General features: G+C 39.7%; 1 protein-coding gene across 2 annotated transcripts; it reads left to right on the top strand.

Annotated features, from left to right (window-relative positions):
* The first annotated feature begins 831 nt into the window (after positions 1-831).
* On the top strand, positions 832-18,686 carry LOC143907605 (KICSTOR complex protein SZT2). Of its 2 annotated transcripts, XM_077424561.1 has the most exons (25): positions 837-1,674; positions 2,096-2,413; positions 2,503-2,580; positions 2,655-3,048; positions 3,144-3,364; positions 3,442-3,826; positions 3,921-4,170; positions 4,292-5,035; positions 5,108-5,307; positions 5,374-5,537; positions 9,682-9,991; positions 10,069-10,257; positions 10,411-10,992; positions 11,122-11,501; positions 11,579-11,675; positions 11,777-12,613; positions 12,809-13,085; positions 13,186-15,149; positions 15,232-15,326; positions 15,418-15,850; positions 15,922-16,297; positions 16,380-16,545; positions 16,657-16,873; positions 16,958-18,075; positions 18,154-18,686. In XM_077424561.1, exons 1-25 carry the CDS (start codon positions 1,654-1,656, stop codon positions 18,283-18,285), a joined length of 9,948 nt encoding a protein of 3,315 aa, XP_077280687.1. In that variant the 5' UTR covers positions 837-1,653; the 3' UTR covers positions 18,286-18,686. The 2 variants fall into 2 exon arrangements, with proteins under 2 accessions (XP_077280633.1, XP_077280687.1); XM_077424507.1 differs by having other exon boundaries at positions 832-1,674; positions 16,657-18,075.
* Positions 18,687-18,727: the final 41 nt, after the last annotated feature.

Below are 18,727 nucleotides of genomic sequence, written 5' to 3'. Positions count from 1 at the left end.
TTTTGTTAACATGGATAGAATTACTAATTTTCTGTTCGAAAAAAGGATCAGATTGAGGATAACGAATTATATAGTTCGAATTTCTGCTTCATGCAATCATGCCGGTTGAATTAATCGGAGTTTGAAATTAAAATTCCTTAATTAGAATGCCTTCGGTATAATTGTAAAGTAAATATTTTTAAAAGTGTATTATTTGATCATCTGTGGGCTACGAATTTATCATCGTGTACATACAAATGATGTAACTTCACACCCAAGTTTCTTTCGCATTCCTGCACGCAGCAGAATGAACTAAATAGAAAAAAATATAATGAATATGCGAAATCCTACACGTGCAGCGCAGATGACAATTTAATAAACATTAACCGAAATAATAAATATGCGATGTGACGTAAATTATATTATAATCATCTTTACAAAGTATAGTTGCGCGATGTCGTGGCCTGATCGATTATTCCGAGAAAGATTACAATATAATTACGGCTTTATAATTATACAAGCTCATAAAAGGAGAGATTTTCAGAAGCCAAACTGAACGGCTCTATTTTTCGAATTTTTTGAATTGTACGTACTTAGCAGAAAATGTATAATTAGCGTATAGCTTTATTATTAATATATATATTTTTCTTTCTATTCCATGGGGTCGACCAGTCTGATTTCCAAGAGAATCGCATAATTATAAACGACATATCGTTTATCATAATTAAATATAATATGCATCGTTATCGTTCCCGGAGAACATTTAAGAAATGTCATTGCGATTTTTATCACGATTGGTAATTGAAGTGTCCCCTACTCGGTTACCGCCGCATGATATAAACTCCGATCTTAAAAATTACTTTATCATCTACCAATTAAAAAGAAAAAGCGGAAGAGAGAGAATATATAAGGAGAATCGAGACGCGCCATTTCTAAATATCGCGGGACAAAATCTTCCTCGCATTCCTCGCAATCAGCGTTAATCTGGAAACGCATGAATTCCTTCGTATTTGCGGCGCATAATTTTCATCGCTTTCCGCGCGCATCGACTTTTATCGGCGCGTTTTTACCGCACTTTTATTTGCGCTGAAAGCTGAAATTCGCGCGTGCGACGATGAGGGACACTTGAGATTCTTTGGGAATCGCCAGAGGATTAATTCTTTTTCCAAAATTGCGGACAATCCGAACGCGACGTGCAGAATCGCGCTCAATTGCGCTCAAAGTGCTCGGACGCGGGGAGTTCTCGCAATTTGGAAATTCGGCGAGGGCTTCGAACGCATATCGCGAAGTGCACGCACGCACGCACGCGCGATCCAGAATTCCAGATCCCAGCTCGCGTGCATTCCAGCAATCCAGGCGCGCCTGGCCTGGCGCAGCGCACGCGGGCGCCAAACGTCATCGCGCGGCGCGTGCACGGCAGCCAGCTCGCTTTGAGGTTATGTTGGAGTATGTTTATCGCTTCGCGGACATACGCAAAAGTCGCGGTAAACGCGATAATGTGACCTTTGGCCGATCGGACGCACAGTTTATTTGCCCCGGTCGCACGGTGCAACGTCCCGCGCTGCACGCGCGTCGCGATGATTTATTTTCGATCCAACGCGCTGACGACCTGCTGGCGAGTTCGATGGTTTTATTAATAATGATAGACTGGTAGAACGTGGCGGAAAATTCGTCATGGCGAGCGCGAGGAGCGAGGTAAGCCCGAATTGATCGCGTCGCAAGTCGCAACCGATTTTTTTCGCATCCGCTCTTCGACGACGCAGGCGGACATAACCTCTCTTTGCGACTGATGTCTGTCAGATTAAATTACACCAAAAAAAAAAAAATGATGTCTGTCAGCGCAGACACGATGACAGCAATGTGGAATTTTGACGAAGCATATCTTGCATATTTTCAAGTTTCTAAAATGTATCTTACGGTTTTAACGACACAATTTTCAAGTAGTATAATTAATTTAATTTTAATCACATTAAATGTGATAATTATACGATTTTTAACGGAATGCTTTTTATCCCGTTGTTCAAAGCAGTCGCAATATGCTGAAAACGAGCGTGACATTCGACGGAATTATTGTAGTAATTACTGCTTTTGTTAACTGTAGTTTTCCTTTGTACAGGATAGAACCGTGCTAGAAGCGGAAACTATCTTTCTGTTAATGAAGAAGGGCTTTCCCATCTCTCGCAATGTGAGAGCTCAATGGCTGCTGGAGCATTTGGACTCTGTGATAAGTATACAATGCCCGAATATAAAGAATAAGGAGGAACCGGAGCTGGAAGTAGTATCGGTGCTGCCGAAGGATGAGCCTGTTGCATGGTCTATAGATACCAGCCACCAATTTCTTTATAAAGTTGTTTCGACGACATCGATTGTATTCCTGGCGCACAAATATAGGATGGTCTTTAGCTTAGATTTAAGTCCGTCGCTTGCCACTGTTGTAAGTATTACGAAATTAATACTTTTGCTGTCAAATATTCTAACTTTTGTAGCGGCGTCAGTCAGGAAATAAAATTTATGTCTCTTTAGGATGTACAAAGTGGTGAGATTGTCATTGATGAGGTGTATCTGGCGACGAAACGATGTCTTGAAGGTATAACTAGACCAGTAAGTATTCTTTTCTCGATATGTTGCAAATGCATGTAAAATAGGAAGATTCTTAATTCATCGTATGTCTGTAGTTTACGATACCAGGCAGCAGGCGTGTGATGCAGCCTGAAATTTATGTGACTGTGATAGCTCATACGCCGTTCTTTACAAGCCCGGCGCAACAAGTACTAGTACAAGGATGGCTGATCACTGCGGGTAACGTGAATTCTCTCACGCAATACGTAGAGAAACAGTTGTACCTGTTAGAGGAGAGAGTAGCGACCGTCACAGCCATAGCTAATCAGCAGTTAGAAAATTTAAGGGCAGAGAGCGAGCGTTTGGTAGGGAGGCTTTTTGAGGAAAGTAGCAACTGTTTGAACAAAAATAATTGTAATATCTCCATAGTTTCGCCGGAAGCTAGTTTTGTAAATATGTTGAGATACGGGATGCTGGCTTTGACACTTTTACCTGAGCACAGCTGTGCACGTGAGTTCGCAATTTATGATGTCATATTTAATCGATTATCTAATGTATGCTATGCAATAGTATTATGGAGAATACAGAGAAAGGAACATTTTCAGATATGGTAATAGTCACGGATGGTATCGTCGGAATTAAGAACGCTCACACGTTGGATTCCATTATACAGCAACTACGCGCAACGACGGTCGCGTGTAGTTTTTTACGCGTAGGCAGCGCATACGATCCACATTGCGCGGACGGTTTAGTGCCATATCAAGACCTGCTGTATTTTATCTCCGCGGCTACACTCGGTAGTTATATGTCCTTCAATTCATACGTGGTACGTAGACATCTAATCTATACCGCTGCGCCTGACTAGCAGCAACATTGATTGCAATGTAACTATTTTATCTATAGATACCTGTACACGGAACAGATATAAATCTTTATCATAAGCATTTTTTGTGCTGGCAATTATATCGGGACGTATCGAACAACGATATATCGGGTCGTCATTGCTGGCGAACTGAAAATAATTGCTTCCATGAACCTAAAAGCGGTCAACTCTTGAAGAAAAAACAGATCGACGACAAAGTTACTTGTACATTAAGCAGTCTGCTGTGCTGTCGTCTAAGAGAAGGATATTTGATAAAAAGAGCCAATGTACGAGACGACATTCTTGAAATAAATTTCGTGCTATTATGGAAAACGAATGTTTTTTTGGAATATTTAGTGACGTGTCCATGGTCTTCAAAATCATTATCTCTATCCAACGTGATACAATATACCATTACCATAGAAGGTAGATTTAGAGATAATAAATTATTACAGATGTTGAGAGTAACATAATAAAAACGTCTATCCGTAGCCTGAACTAAAATTATCTTTTATTACAGCGCCATATGAATTTTTACATGACATTACATGCCTATCGAAAAAACCGTTGAACTCGCATTATCGTCAAGGTGTCATCTCTCGTTTCTGGACAGCATTAACATCATTAACCGAAAGCGACAATATGTTAGCGCACTTCAGCTGGTTTCCTGGATCTGGATGGACGTGGTACAGCGTACCAGACACCATCAGAAGCGGAATGCCTGTGTTTTACTTGTCGTCTTATCCGTCGCCAAGTACAGTACAACTTAGGTACATTTATTTGCTTGCATAAATAATATTATATCAATTAATACGATATGGCTATGACACATATTTATTCAAGATAAAGAGAAATTACAATTTAATACAACTATGTATTATTATTTTATAGTGACGCCGCCTGCCCACAGTTTGGACAGATATGGCAACCGGTTGTCTCTCTGGATCCGCTTCAGTGGGCGCGTTGGATGCACACTCAAAGGATTACGTTAATTCTAGCCTACGACAGACCGTTGCCAAGACATCTTCACCAAGCGAATCAGAGCGGTCGTTTCCAGTGCGTTCAGAGCCGGCAAGCGGCGGCCGTACTATATGCTATGTTGAAAAATTGGGCGACTTTTGTGCTAGTCGAGAATCACACGTACGTCCAGTTCATATACAGAGAGGCGGAAAAGCCGCCGGTGTCATTCTCATTGATTCGCATTAATTGCAAAGCGCTCTGCGTCGTACTCAATATAGCGTTCGCCGGCGGCACCGAAGGTGTCGTCCGCCACAACGTAGTTGTAGATCTCGTTGACAGACTATCCAAGCTCACATTGCCAAATAGACCGACGGAGCAACGTGAGATTCCGTGTTGCACAATAATACATAAATCGCTCGAGCGAATTCTCGTAAGATACGAGCGTATACCGAACAATCTGAGTATGGTGGTATTCCCTGATGGAACTCAGCCAACCTGCACCAGGGTTGCGCTAGGACTACTAAGTGGTAGTCTAACAACTACCCTGTCCAGATATTTATACCACAATCGTTGGCTGTGGCACGTGAAGCGGCCGTTCGTTCAGACCATTCCGGGAATTACTTTTTCGAGATTAAATATTACTGCAATTGCGAGAATACTCTCTACAATTACGAAGTAAATATATTCGCATTTGCATGTTACGGATATTACAAGAATGGGGCAGTAAGATATTTGTTTTGTTCGCAGAATACGTCTAGGAGAGGGCTTTAATTTCGCGTATTCGGCAGCTGGCATCACAAACATGGTGTTAGAAGTGCAAATGCAGGGCTTCGGGAACGATGAGAATTCTTATCCGTGTATTATTCAGTACGTTTTGTTCCCACCGCATGTTGTGCCGAACGCAGCATTAGAACGCGACAGCGGTACCGAAGATGACACGGAAGAAGGTAGCGATATTTATCGATCGAATAAGAGGATTATTTGTACGACAAATGGATGATTTTACATGTCAGGTATCGCCGAGGCGGAAGTATGGACTGAAGATTCCGAAGGATACAGCGATTTTCAAATTGTCACCGAGGTTTGGGTCGAACCGCAATGTGGCTACGTACAAATGCCTACACAGTCGATTGCTATGTATATGCATCCTCTGCAGTATCATCAATTACCAGATGCAGTAAGTACAGACATGACATTGATAAAAATTTTAGTCTCGTGTGTGTATGTATGTGTGTATGTTGAGTCATCAATAAATAATAGTTTTATTCGATCAGTATACTTATTAATGTCTTTCCGAACGTAGATATTAGAGACGTATATAATATCTTTATGATCCATTTGATACAAGTTAATCAGTCATAAAAAATGTCTATATATATATATATATATATATATATATATATATTTCTAGTCTACCCATTTCAATAAAGTTCTACGGTAACACATCTATGAGCTTGCTTAAATTGATAAGACGCGGTTAATTCCTTGAACGTCTTGAGAATGATAAGATATCTTTATTCGATACTTCTGGCGATATACGTGCAATATATATATACATAATTTATATAGCGGTGGAAATATTAAAAATTGCAATATTAATCATTGATAAAATTACATGTTATCACGTAATCTCTGACGATATCCACAATCGTAAATAATATTCTAAGAAAATTCTGATAGCTTGCATATTTGTTTTACTTGATTGTTGCAACAGGAAAATAGCTATTTGGCAATCTTCAAAATCACTTATTGAAATTTACATTAAATATCACGTGTGATTGGTAATATGACTGATTAATACATATCTCGGTAACTCTATCTTGATTTTACGAGTTTCTGAAACCGACGATTACTTTCCGACATTAACTCCTATCCTTCTTATCTTGAACTAACTTGATAATGCGCGTGGTAACACAAAAATTATTCTGATGTACAGTCGTCTAAAGTGCTTTATTTTGCTGGGCACTGAATCTATCTAATAGTAAATATCGCTCGGCGATAGCGGATTATTTAATCTACTTCGTTTCCAGCTTGAATTGTCATGTTTTATAGCACATATTTGACATATGTGTATTTCATATACGCTATACGCCCATCCGCGTTCTCGAAGTTTCGGCGGAAACGTGTTCTCTCTCTCTCTTTCTTTCTCCCTCTCTCTCCTATCTTGCCTAATTCCTATCTTTTACAACAATAGAAGCGTCTAAAAGAATTTTTATTTGCTTAACGATTGCTTAGTTCATTCGTTTCCATTTCGTAACGTCTATACGAATAGTCGGAATAGTTTATACTACAGGTCATACTATTTCTCCAAAAATGTAGAATATTGTGTAATTTTTATATCTATTAGAGGTGGATTATTGAAAACAGATGAAATATGCACGTATGATTATCAAACAAACGGCTCTAAAGAGATATAAAAGAGAAATTAAATTAATAATTTAACTGAAATCAGTGCAGTAATAGAACGCGATTCGCGTAAATATCTTAACTTCACGGCATAGCATGTAATGTAGCTTTATCTTAAATCTTATCTTTCTTCCAATTCTGATAGAGATGCTTATAAAATCCATGTATGCACTGTCATTTGACGATGAAGGATGATAAGGATAAAGATACTTATGCTTTCTATCGTCGCAATACGATTTGATTGCAACTTTTTCCACGCATGAATTCAAAAGAAAAGGGAGATTTATAACGTTTTATGCTAATTTTTGTAATTTTTTTATGTGATTATATTAATTTTTGTAATTTTTTGCGCGCATTTTGACATAAATAATGTTATCGATAGATAACGAAACAGCTGTTTAAAGTACGGTTTATTAATTTATATTATTGAATCTTTTGAAAATTACCATAGATTAATTATTTTAATTCTTATAAATCTCAGTAGAGAAACGGGAAATCATTATTTTTATAGATGTGCTCGATAATTGAAATTTGTAACATATTTTTGTGTAATACGAATATAATTCTAGCATAAGTTCACGTTAACTAGATAACTGTTATCTGGTTCACTCGTTACCTGGAGAACGTTGCTAATCAGGAGACCAAACTTAAAAATACGCCGACACTGATATATTATATTATATTATATTTTATTCTTATAAATAATAATCTAGTTGATTAATGATTTTATTCTTTCAAGAAAATTCTTTAAAAAAGCGTAGTCTTTACTTGGTAACCAACTTGAGAATGCGTAAATGTGTCCTCAGCACATTCATTGACTTTGCAAATTATGTGCGCGCTTTAACGTTCGCATTATAATTAATCGGATTGAATTGAAATTAAAATGAACGCCAACGCTCGTTTTACGAATTGAATTTAACGTTGCGTAAAAGGCGCGGCTCTGAATTTCGAAGTTCTCATAGACCTTTTCGACGGATCTAAGGGTCATGCCCGATAATCGTGTACGGGAAAGGACCTCGCGCGTGGATAGGCCTTTTCCGATTATCTTTCCCCATCGGAACTGGAAGTCGAAGCTAACGGTGGAACAGTGTCAGTCATCAGAAGTCGTTATCGTCACATCACGAATAACGCAAACATTTATCTAAGCGCGTTTCACACAAGGACGCATCCGCTTAGGCAAGTGTAATTCCTTTACATAATTTTTTTTTTTTCTATCTTCAATTCATATCGTTTCTCCTGTTGAAAGGAGAATGAAACTCGAATACGATGATCCTATTATTACGCCTGGACTTTTTTCACATGCGTCTCTCAGGAAGGTGCGCGACGAGGAGAAGCGCTTTGTAATCTCGAAAGGCGCAAAGTCTCATTTTTGGCTCGCGTTTCCGGCCCGTGAAACCGAGAACGGCCTGTGAAATGGAGAATGGGGAACGTAAAAGTGTCTATCGCTACATGTCGTTATCGTTATCGGGGAGTGGCTTCGATATCGATGAGGGTCCTCGGAACGAGGTTTTCCTATCAGTCGCCTCAGGTATATATAGGGCCCAATACGCGCCCTGCGCTCACTAGTGATCGGATTATCTTTTTCGTGCAATTTTACAACGCCGCACACCGTCCGGTTACCTCTGCATAATACTCTACGTGCTCCCCGAAGTCTCTTATCACCGAATCCCAAGTGACGACTCTTTTTTATCACGTTTCGCGCGTAGATTGGAAGTGATCATGGTTTCCGTCATGCGGCCAAGTCGTAGCATGGTCTTCGCGCGACGTCGTCCTTGAGCCCACGGGCTCGATCGTCCAGGTTCGATGACGAATTTAGTAGTCCTCTCCCGAGAAGATGACCCGACTGGATTTCTGCTCGCCTGTGCGCCCGCGAAGAACCTCGCGGGAATAAAGTCTTTGTCTCGTTATCATCAGGTGACTCCGCACGAGATTAAGACCAGAGAACATAGTCGACCGCCTCTGGGATAGGCACGCGAATCGCATCTTCTATCGTCGTCCGCCTCCGCTCTTCGTGTTCTCTTCGAAATCCTCGTATCCGCGTGACTCTCAGTTGGAAGTGAGGATCTAGGCAGTGAGCGACCAGTGAGTCTTGATAACTTGTCAGATCTAACTCTTCCAGCTCAGAGTTGCGCGGTTTGACGTCGTCTCGCAGTCGTAGCCCAAAGTGTTGTTCCACCTGGTGAAATCTTTCACGCCCCAAAATCGATCATCCCCGAGATGCGTTGGTGGATGAAGCGGGTGTCACGGTTCAAGTGGAGAAGTGGTCTCTGCGCTTTGTATGAAAGTGAGATTCAACTCCTCCAACTTATTCCTGATCCCCCGTGATCGTCGGAATCGACATTTGATCCTGTGCAATTGCAACTTGGTCACCTGCTTGAGGATACTTATCTACGCGAACTTCAATATGATTATCTGTTAATCGCTGAGCGACTGAGTGCTGTTGGCAGATGGATTATAATTAGTTCACGAATTTTGTTTCTCGTGTAATTGTACTTGATTGTTAATACTTAAGTATGTGTGCTTGATAAATTTAAGATTCAAAAATTATTATGATGAGTTTTATATTTTTAATTTGCACTAGGTTTTAAGACGCGTGTAAAAAATGTTATAGTTATCTTGCCATCCCTTCTCCTCTTATATTCATACTTCCTATATTTCTTTATAAATATATAAATATAAATATATATTTTGTTATTATATGTAGAGAGAAAGAGAGAGAAAGAGAGAGAGAGAGAGAGAGAGAGAGAGAGAGAGGGGGGGAGAAGTTATAATAATGTGTAATAACTATTATACATCCAGCACAAAAGTTTTTCAGAATGTTTATTTATACACACAAGTTTATTTGTATTTATTTCGCATGTAATTATTAAAATTGTTTTTGTAAATCCTATGTACTATCACTTTTGTCCTATTAGATTGCCCGAATAGACGAGGAATGTATTAACGCTCTATTGACCTTAGAATACTTGAGCCTCTTGAGCCAAGTAACACCGGCGGAAAAAGATACCGAGATTGTGTTCGGACAAGCGCACCAAGGAGTTAAATATCACGGTGCTGTGGGCACGTCTACGGATCGTATCTCAGAATGTCCAAACCCAACCGAGCCCTTTGAACCGACGCCGATCATCGACGAGAGGATACATCCCATGTACTTCTCGTTTGATACTCTGAGCATTTTATCAAAATGTCAGCAGGCAGAACTCTTGTTCTCGATGTTCGCCGATGGTTAGGGACTTATTTTTTTTTTAACAATGAATAGAAAAAAGGGATACAAAAATAAGTAATTGATCTTATTTTATTAGATTCTGTACATATCGATGAAGATAGGGATAGTGCAAATAGGATTTTTATGGGAAACTTCCTGGAACATATGAAACAATTGCACAATAAAGAACTACTGCTTACGTCAGCAGAATCACAAAGGTTCACTAAAATGCTTCTTAACAGACCACGCGAGAATATTCCACCGTTACCTTTCTTTATACAAAAAGGTACTATAGATATACATTAGACTCTTTAATTATCATACTACGAAATTAATAAATACTTCACGTTACTATTTGCATTTTTTTGTATTTTTTTACGAAGATATAATATTCCACAGCTTTTTAAAATGATTCTATATTGTATAACGTTTATTTTAGAAAAAAATTGTAGAGATGACGCGTCAGACATTTATCCGAGGTGGAAGTGTTTTGTCAAAGGAATTAGCACGACACATGTCATTATCACAATATTACCAGCAACTGAAAAAGATGTCCGCTTGATAATGTACACAGGTGATAACTGCACAAGTAACAATTCCGAGAAGAATTGCGATTCTGATATTTTTGATCTCGATATGAACGAAAAGGTATCGTCTCCAACAATGTGTGCAGAGAATGTACCTGACTTTGTGACATTGGAACGTAGAGAGTCAAAAATTTCTAGTCAATCTACCACTGCAAATAGCACATCGAAAGCTAATGTAGACCATAATTTTGATAATGTTGACAATGAGGGCAGCCTTGTTATACCTGTATACGTGTATGATTGTTCGCTAGCATTATTAATTGATGCGCTGGTCGGTCAATTGCAAACACCTCAGAATAAAGATATCTATCAGGATCATACCTTTAAGATCGGAGAGCAAATTTCCGAAGATTTCATCAGTCTCAAATCGGAAAGTAACACAAAGCCTTCATCTCCAGAACCAAAGAGCGAAGATTCTGACAATATTTCTAGCGGTAGGCAAATACATATTTTTGAGATATAATGTTAATGATGTAAAAAAATTAATATTTTAAAGAATAATTATTGACATTTTCTTACTACGCTATTAAAATTGATGTTAGCAATTAATTTTTTTGTGGTAGATCAACGAAGTTTGATGGAGCATTGCAAGTTGTTGAGCTTAGCACATTGTCATTGCTACGTGGTCGCAGTTTATAAGTCACTTGCACTGCAACAGTCATTAAGCTACGAAGATATGGAGGCTGCTGTGGCACAATGCGAAGAAAATCTGATAGAGATTAATATTACAAATTACTTACGATCGGTGTGCAGACATTTGAGCATGTTGGTAGAAGGCGATCTACCAATGAATCAATTAAAAATCTCCGCGTGCAACGATGTTAAATCATTACATAGTTTGATAAAAAATAAATTTAAAAGGATTATGGCAGTCGCATTTAGGCCCGTACCTGCGCATCCAGAATTTTATTACTGTTTACCATCGTGGATGTCAGAAAAGATGGTTCGCATCTTTGTGTATACTTTGTATTATTATAATAATGATAATTCGTTATTTTACAACGATTGTGTTATTTTTAGGAAATGATATCACAAAGAACAGATAGCGATGACGAATTAGATGATTTCACATGTCACTCTGAAATGCCGGCTTCAAAAACAGATTCTCCTAACCAAGGTAGATAATCAAAATATATTCCATTATATATTCCAAAGATAGAAACTTTTATTATATTATATAATACCTATTAAATACATTTATATATTATTGCTTGCCAGTAAGTCAAGCTGTCAATATTACATGGCCGGTCATAAATCTTCATAACAACGAGAAGCTGTCCCATTCTAACTCAAAAGATTCGCTTATCAGCGATTTTGATGAGGAAAACACGTGGAACATGAAAGATCAGCCGCTCTTCTTACATTTGAGCTGCTCGATTCGTTTCCGCTCCGAGCTTTCCAGTATACCTGTTAAATTGATGCCTACTTGCTTTACCGAGATTGTCCAAAGGATTAATGACGGCAAGGAAAGAAATCTTGCTGAATTAACTTTGGAGGATCTGAAAGTTACTTTGGATATCATATGTTTGAACCTTCCAAAAGAAGTGTTGGAAGTGTCATTGGAACGTTATCCTGCATTGAGGACGACGTCTTACTGCAGCGCTTCGACGTTCGGTAGCATGCCGAGCGGTAGCAGTCCGGGTGCAAATGCGAAGACTGAATCGATGCAGGAAAGAATGCCGCAACTGCCTCAGCATCATGCGGTAATCAGCTTAAGGGATGAGATTGAGTGGCTATTACGAGACGAAACTGCGACGGCACTTCTGGATCATTCTTCACCGAATGCTGACACATTAAAGTTTATAGCACAGCACGTATCGGAATCCACCGACAGATCCAGTTGCTCGATGGATAAAGTACCTTTACATTTTGTTTTCCCATCTGAAAGTAGCTCGCCCAAATTTTTGAAGGAATTGAAAAATCTTGAGATTGACAAGTACTGCATTTGCCAAGAAGCCGATTTGTTTTACTTCGTTAAGAAACCGGAAATAATAGTACCTGATATAGAAGCAGACACATTACACATAGACGTAGAAGAACAGCCATTAAAGGATGGTAAATAATCTTATATTATTTGCAATTTATTGAACAATTATATAATACAAAGTATGTCTTTTTTAAGAAGATATTAACAATATACCATCCCTTAAAAAACTATACTAGATATTTCGAAATTATACTAAAATTATACTAAATATTTAAAACAATTCATTTTTCTAGAGACTTTTATTTATTGAAATTTAATTACAGACGAAAGCATTGAAAATGTGGAGCAAGAAGAAATCCTTGCTACTACAATTCAAATAAACGGGCAAGATTCTGGAGATGCTCCAGGTTATTATTCTGAGATATCAAGTATAGCTGAAGGGAAACACGGGACGGATGACGGATATGAAGGCGATAGCAGTAATTCCGAGGATGATTATCAGTGGTTGATAGAACTTGATAAACGCAGAGATAGTTTACCCAATTTCTGGCTAATTATGAGTGTTGAAAGTAGTCATGTTAATGTCTATTTTCACTGCAGGTTGGTAAATAAAAAGTTTGTTGCTTTATTCGTGCAGCAACAGCTGCATACGTATAATAAGCAAGAAAAAAATTTGTAACATCACGATCTTATTATATAGATTTTTGGAACTTTCTTCGCCAGAAGTGGATAGTTATTCGCAAATACAGAAAATGCTGCTTGTTCAAATCAAAGCTATATGCCGGCGAGTGAATCAATATTTACTTTTACAAAATCTTCACGATACTCGCATATGCGATCGACTGTTGGAACCAGAATCCACTGAAGATTATAATGCTTGGAGAGAAACTGGCAGTGAATTGGGAAATCCTTTTCAGAATCACAATTCTTCAACTTCAAATGTTACACCAGGCATGTTCAGATGCCCTGTCATTTGGGAAGAACCCTTCAATTTACATCCCCGCTTAAAGACCGGGCCTGGAAGATCCGGGTTATCGAGAGGGATCAAAGCGTTGCACGGCGTACTTAACAGACTCTCAGTTAATAATCGAAATAATATGTTCGTATATCAAGAGAATAACGAGAATGTATTTTACCTGCGGCTTCACGAGCAGACGAACGATATTAAACCTTTGCAGAATAAATTGTCCGAGAGCGATGAGAAATTAGTTGTCTCGCGAAGCAACAGCGTAGCATCCTTATCGCAGGCTAAGAGCACCGGCCTGGTGAACGATCATGCGCTAGCGAACGACACAAGACCTAGAGTTCGCTCGTTTGGCGAAAAAGAATCTGATATCTTGAATAGAACTGGCGATTCGATTATTCTGATGGTACATGGGATATCGGAAGCTGGTCCGGAAGTCAAACGAGATTTAGTGCAAGTATTGCAAAATCGTCTCGATGACGCGGTACTGGAAGTACTATCTGTGATGTTGGCACGTAATCCAATGTGCAAGCTGACACCGGCGGACGTGCACTTCATACAAAAACCATACAAGTCTCCCGAGTGTATAGTGCAACTATCGGTGCAATCACACTGCTTACGGTATATGGATGCCTTAGGATATTACTTGAGGCAAAATATACTACAATTCTTGTACATGCCAAAATATACGGATCACGGAGCTCACTATCATTTTCAGGATTACACTCCGTTAGATGGTACTAGAAAGAGAGTATCCGAATCCGATATTTTCTTATACAACCAGAGTCACTCGAGTGGTAGCAAAGGTATAGCTTGTATCGCGTTAGCGATCACCGATGGCAAAGGAGAACCCTCAGCGTATCCGAATGGTTCGAACGAGTCGAGCTTTCCTAAGTTGTTAAGGGTCGAGAATTTCGAGAGCATCGTATCAACCAACGTTTACGACTATAAAAGTGATTCTAAACCAAACGCGCAGATGTTGATCGAATTTCGAATCTGGAAGCAAGGCAGAGTCAACTTGGAATCCTTAATTCTGAAATTGTCATCCGCGGTGAAACATGGTACTTGGGACTTAGTCACGGAATATAATCTTCTAGCGACTCCTTTGACGGAGCTAGCTATTAATCCTTCAGAGGTTGGAGAAACTGCAACGGAAAACAAAGAAGTCCAAACATCTGTAAAGACGTCACAAGTTTCCGACAATTTAACGATTAATCAGTACGAGCTCGGCGAGAAAGGAAAATTGAATGAGATTTATCATACTACACTGGCGCGCTGGTTTCAGTTTGCACTAGAAATGGGTGTCCCTGCCGTGAAAAAGCACGAAGTGATCATTCACCACAGACATGCGATTCCCGTGATCGTGAGAGAATTGCAGAATCTCATACGTAGTCAAGATCCAGACACGTCCAGTAAAGTTTTTGTTTTGCAAGATCGACAACCGTTCCTAAATCAATTTGTTGTTTCGCATAAAGCTGGATCTGCACCTAAGTGGTCTGACAGCATCCGGAACAGTTCCGATCAATCGTTAGCGGAAAATGCGGATCAAGAAAGCGCAAATTCACCCGTGTACGTGCCGCACGAGTTTAATAAAGATGAGCAAACTACTTACATCAAGTGCATTTTAGTCGCAAGAAACTTTCATCAATGGAAGGCATCTTTGAGTAAAGAAATAGATCCGGAACTGCTTGCTCCTAAGGGTCAGTTAAGTTTAACAAATCGTTAACTTAAGTCTCACACATATCTATCTCATTATTAATTCTTTTATATTTGATGTTACAGATCAAAAACAATTGCAAAAATTTAATCCCCTGATATCAGAATCGAATTTTGTGCCTAGACAAAGGATATTGTTAGCTGAAATACTGAGTGACAACGTTAGTGTTCATTATATGGCACATAGTTATAAAACACACACACACATTTACGAATCATATTGAATATTTAAATTTTATATTATATTTTTAGATAATCATTTATATGTATAACTGGTCCAAGGAAAAATCCGAAAAATTGATCAAACAAACGACAAGCTTAGGTACATGGCTTTCCTCTAGATCGAGTCTATTTACCAGCATAATTATGCAAAAGTTGGGTATATTTCATCACAAGCTCACTCGGGAACCTCAGCAGAGAGAGCCCGGTTCTCAATATTACCAAATCAACGATATGGAAAGTCTAGCGAAATTTCCTGGCCATTCAAATCAAGATAAAGACTGGACGCGATCGAGCAACCGAGCGCCGTCGATGAAGAACAACGCGTTTTCGTGGCTTCAAGTGGTCGGGCAGGCAATGCGCGATGCGAAACCGAGCGCTCCGCATCCTCATAACACGACGGATGCGATCGTAAAGGCTGCCTACGACTTGCAGGATCTACGGCATCGAGACAAGAGGATCAAAGGTAACGTTGATCACCAAACTTTGCGTGTACCGCAATGATTACTGTAACATAGCGTGAATGTATCTTTGTAGAGGATCTGGAGAAGTTGTATGCAATGTGGCAGAGCCGCACGTCCAACATACCGATATCGCTGAATGCTTTGAACACATTCAAGCAACATTCTCGTTTGATACACTTCTGCCACACACCCCTCCTCTTTTTACCGGCCTGGCGTTTGCAGTCTGCCGCTACGAGGGATCATTCATTGACACCGCCGCAGCCGTCTCACTTCGGCTTGAACAGCAACGTGCATGAACCGTCTCAAGCAGCGCAGTCGAAACAGGAACCGACGAACGCGATTATGATAAAATGGCATCAAGAGCTCTGCAAGTCAATGCTGTCCGAATATAAACAGTATCTGCAGATTCTGGGCTTCAATCCAATCCAAGTGGAGTCACCACATAAAACGTTTGTTCGAATTCTGCATTAGTAGATTTTGATGTAGTAAACATGCGTATTTCTATATGTGCATTGCGTTCTTTTTTTATAGGGACGAGGAGCACGCGCAGCAGCAGTATTATTATCTCAAGAAGTCCATGCTGGGCGGTATTTTGTTGTTCGAAGTTCACCTGTCACAGCCGTTCTTCTGCGTAAAGTTACATATTATTGAATGCAATCGCTTGCAGACGAAGACGAGTAGCGGTATGATGAACCAAGTAAGATAAATTCGAATTGCATTTGCATGCGTATATACGGACGGATAGACAAACAGTCGGGTTTTATACAATAATATGATATGGGAGAGTTTACGAATGGATTTGTTACAGTTTGTACTAAGCTTCGTGGATGTTTGCGACAAGATCCAAATCAACATGCATCTGCATTCGTTCACATATGACTTTCACTTGCGTTGTATTCACTCTTACATCGCTGGAACTGGATTGTGGTCTTTGCAACAAGGTTACCATCTCACTCACTTTATGGATGACTTCATCAAATATTACAGCAAGGCGCCGAATTATGCCAGAAATCTAATATACAGCGGTAAGCTTCAAGAACACATCTCGGTGATTCGGATCGCGTTCGTTTATTTCGTAATATGGTGTACATTTGACATTGTTGTTTCAGACGTGATAACAATACGCGATATAGCGATACCTGCACGTACGTTGTACTCCTATTTGCTTTCACACGAGAAACTGTACGGCATGCGTGTGTTCGTGATGTCCGGCGAGCTCCAGGAATCTCATGATAACGAATATGTCTTAATTAAATTGCAAAGTACTCCCTCAGTCAGTTATTGCGACGCTCACGATACAAAGTGCACGGACGACTTCGACGTAGCGCTAATCGTGTCGCGCATGGAACAATCACCGCAAATCGAGAGGACTGAAATCACTTTGAAATATTATCTGATGTTGACAAGCAAGAGGGAATTATATCCAAAAAGGGAAGTAGAGAACAACAAACTAGGCAAATTTAGGACCGTGTACAGCGTTGGAAAGCCCGCCAACAGCTCGTATACGGAGAGCCCGGTGGAATCCAGTTCCGTCTCGCCTACACCGTCGTTTGTGAGAGGCAATTTCAGGACAGAGCTATCAAATACCGATCAGCAGGAGAAGAGTCTCGATTTCTCGTGCGATGTGACTGCTAAAGATGCCGATGTTAAAACAGCGAGCTATAATGTTCAAAACAGTTCGGCGCCAACGCCTCCACCAGTTCCAAACTCCCCCCTAACGCAAAACTCCAACATCCCAAATGCAGTATCAAACGCGTCGTCGTCATCATCGCCGCATTTAGTGCAAATTCGCCAGGAATCGGTGAATTATCTGGGCTACTACTCGTCGCACGAACAGCTCATGCAACAGATGATTATGGCCCAGGCGAAAGCTGCGCGTCAGCACATAACGAACATGGTGGAGCGCGGCGCATTGCAGTGTCGGACGCATTTACTTTGGGACAAATTATTGGAGAACAAGACCTCGATGACGTACACCGAGTTCAGGGAGCTCTGCTCGTTAGCCCACATCGAACCCCTTGTGAACCTGGACCCTAGACTTGGTCCTCTTGTTAACCAACCAGTTTCGTGGTATCAAGCATTGTCCAAGGTGTTGCAAAATAAATATCAAGAGCACCACAAGCAATTTATTACCTCTGACGGGAATATCACTCATCATCTCATACTGCATCCGACTCTCCTCCAAGCGTTCATGATGTTGACCATCGATATGCACACATCGAGAGGAGTGAGTAGAACGCGAATGCGAGATTTGAAATATAAAACGAAGTCGTCACAAAAAAATTAAAATTAACATTGGTTTTAGGATTTATGCGCCGTTTATCGGAAGTCCACAGAGATTAACGTGCCGATTAACATGGAAGACGTCTATGCCCTAGTCGAAGGTTTCGTCGACGCTTGTTGCTTCCACTTATGGATGGGCCTTTGCAGCCAGTGATAACATTCCGGACGTACAATGCAATGGCATATTGCTCGTGAAAATTTTGACGTACTTACAAAAATTGTTATGTGCAGTGTTATGTAACGAATTATCTCCTGAACACGAAAATCAGTGCTCTGATTGCTAATATGGATTATTACACTTATACAACTTTGTAAATATGAAATATATATTTTCATGTTACATACATTAATTCTCATGTAGTTAATCGAACACAATAATTTATTCGGTAATACATAAAGTTAAGCTATCTTTTAAAGGGAGACTAAAAATTGTAATATTACGCAGGATTATCGATACTTGTCTACTCAGGAAACTCGGAAGTTAGCAATTAAGGACTCTGTGCAATAACAAAAGAATGCAACTTTTTTTATATAAGAAATACAACATTTACTTTATTCTGCGATCCCTAATCAATAATTCCATAACAATTTCGTAA

Source organism: Temnothorax americanus, unplaced genomic scaffold (genome assembly GCF_048541705.1).
Source record: "Temnothorax americanus isolate GAGA-0224 unplaced genomic scaffold, ASM4854170v1 Scaffold1, whole genome shotgun sequence".
Lineage (NCBI taxonomy): Eukaryota > Metazoa > Arthropoda > Insecta > Hymenoptera > Formicidae > Temnothorax > Temnothorax americanus.
This window is presented reverse-complemented; position numbering and strand designations above follow the sequence as displayed.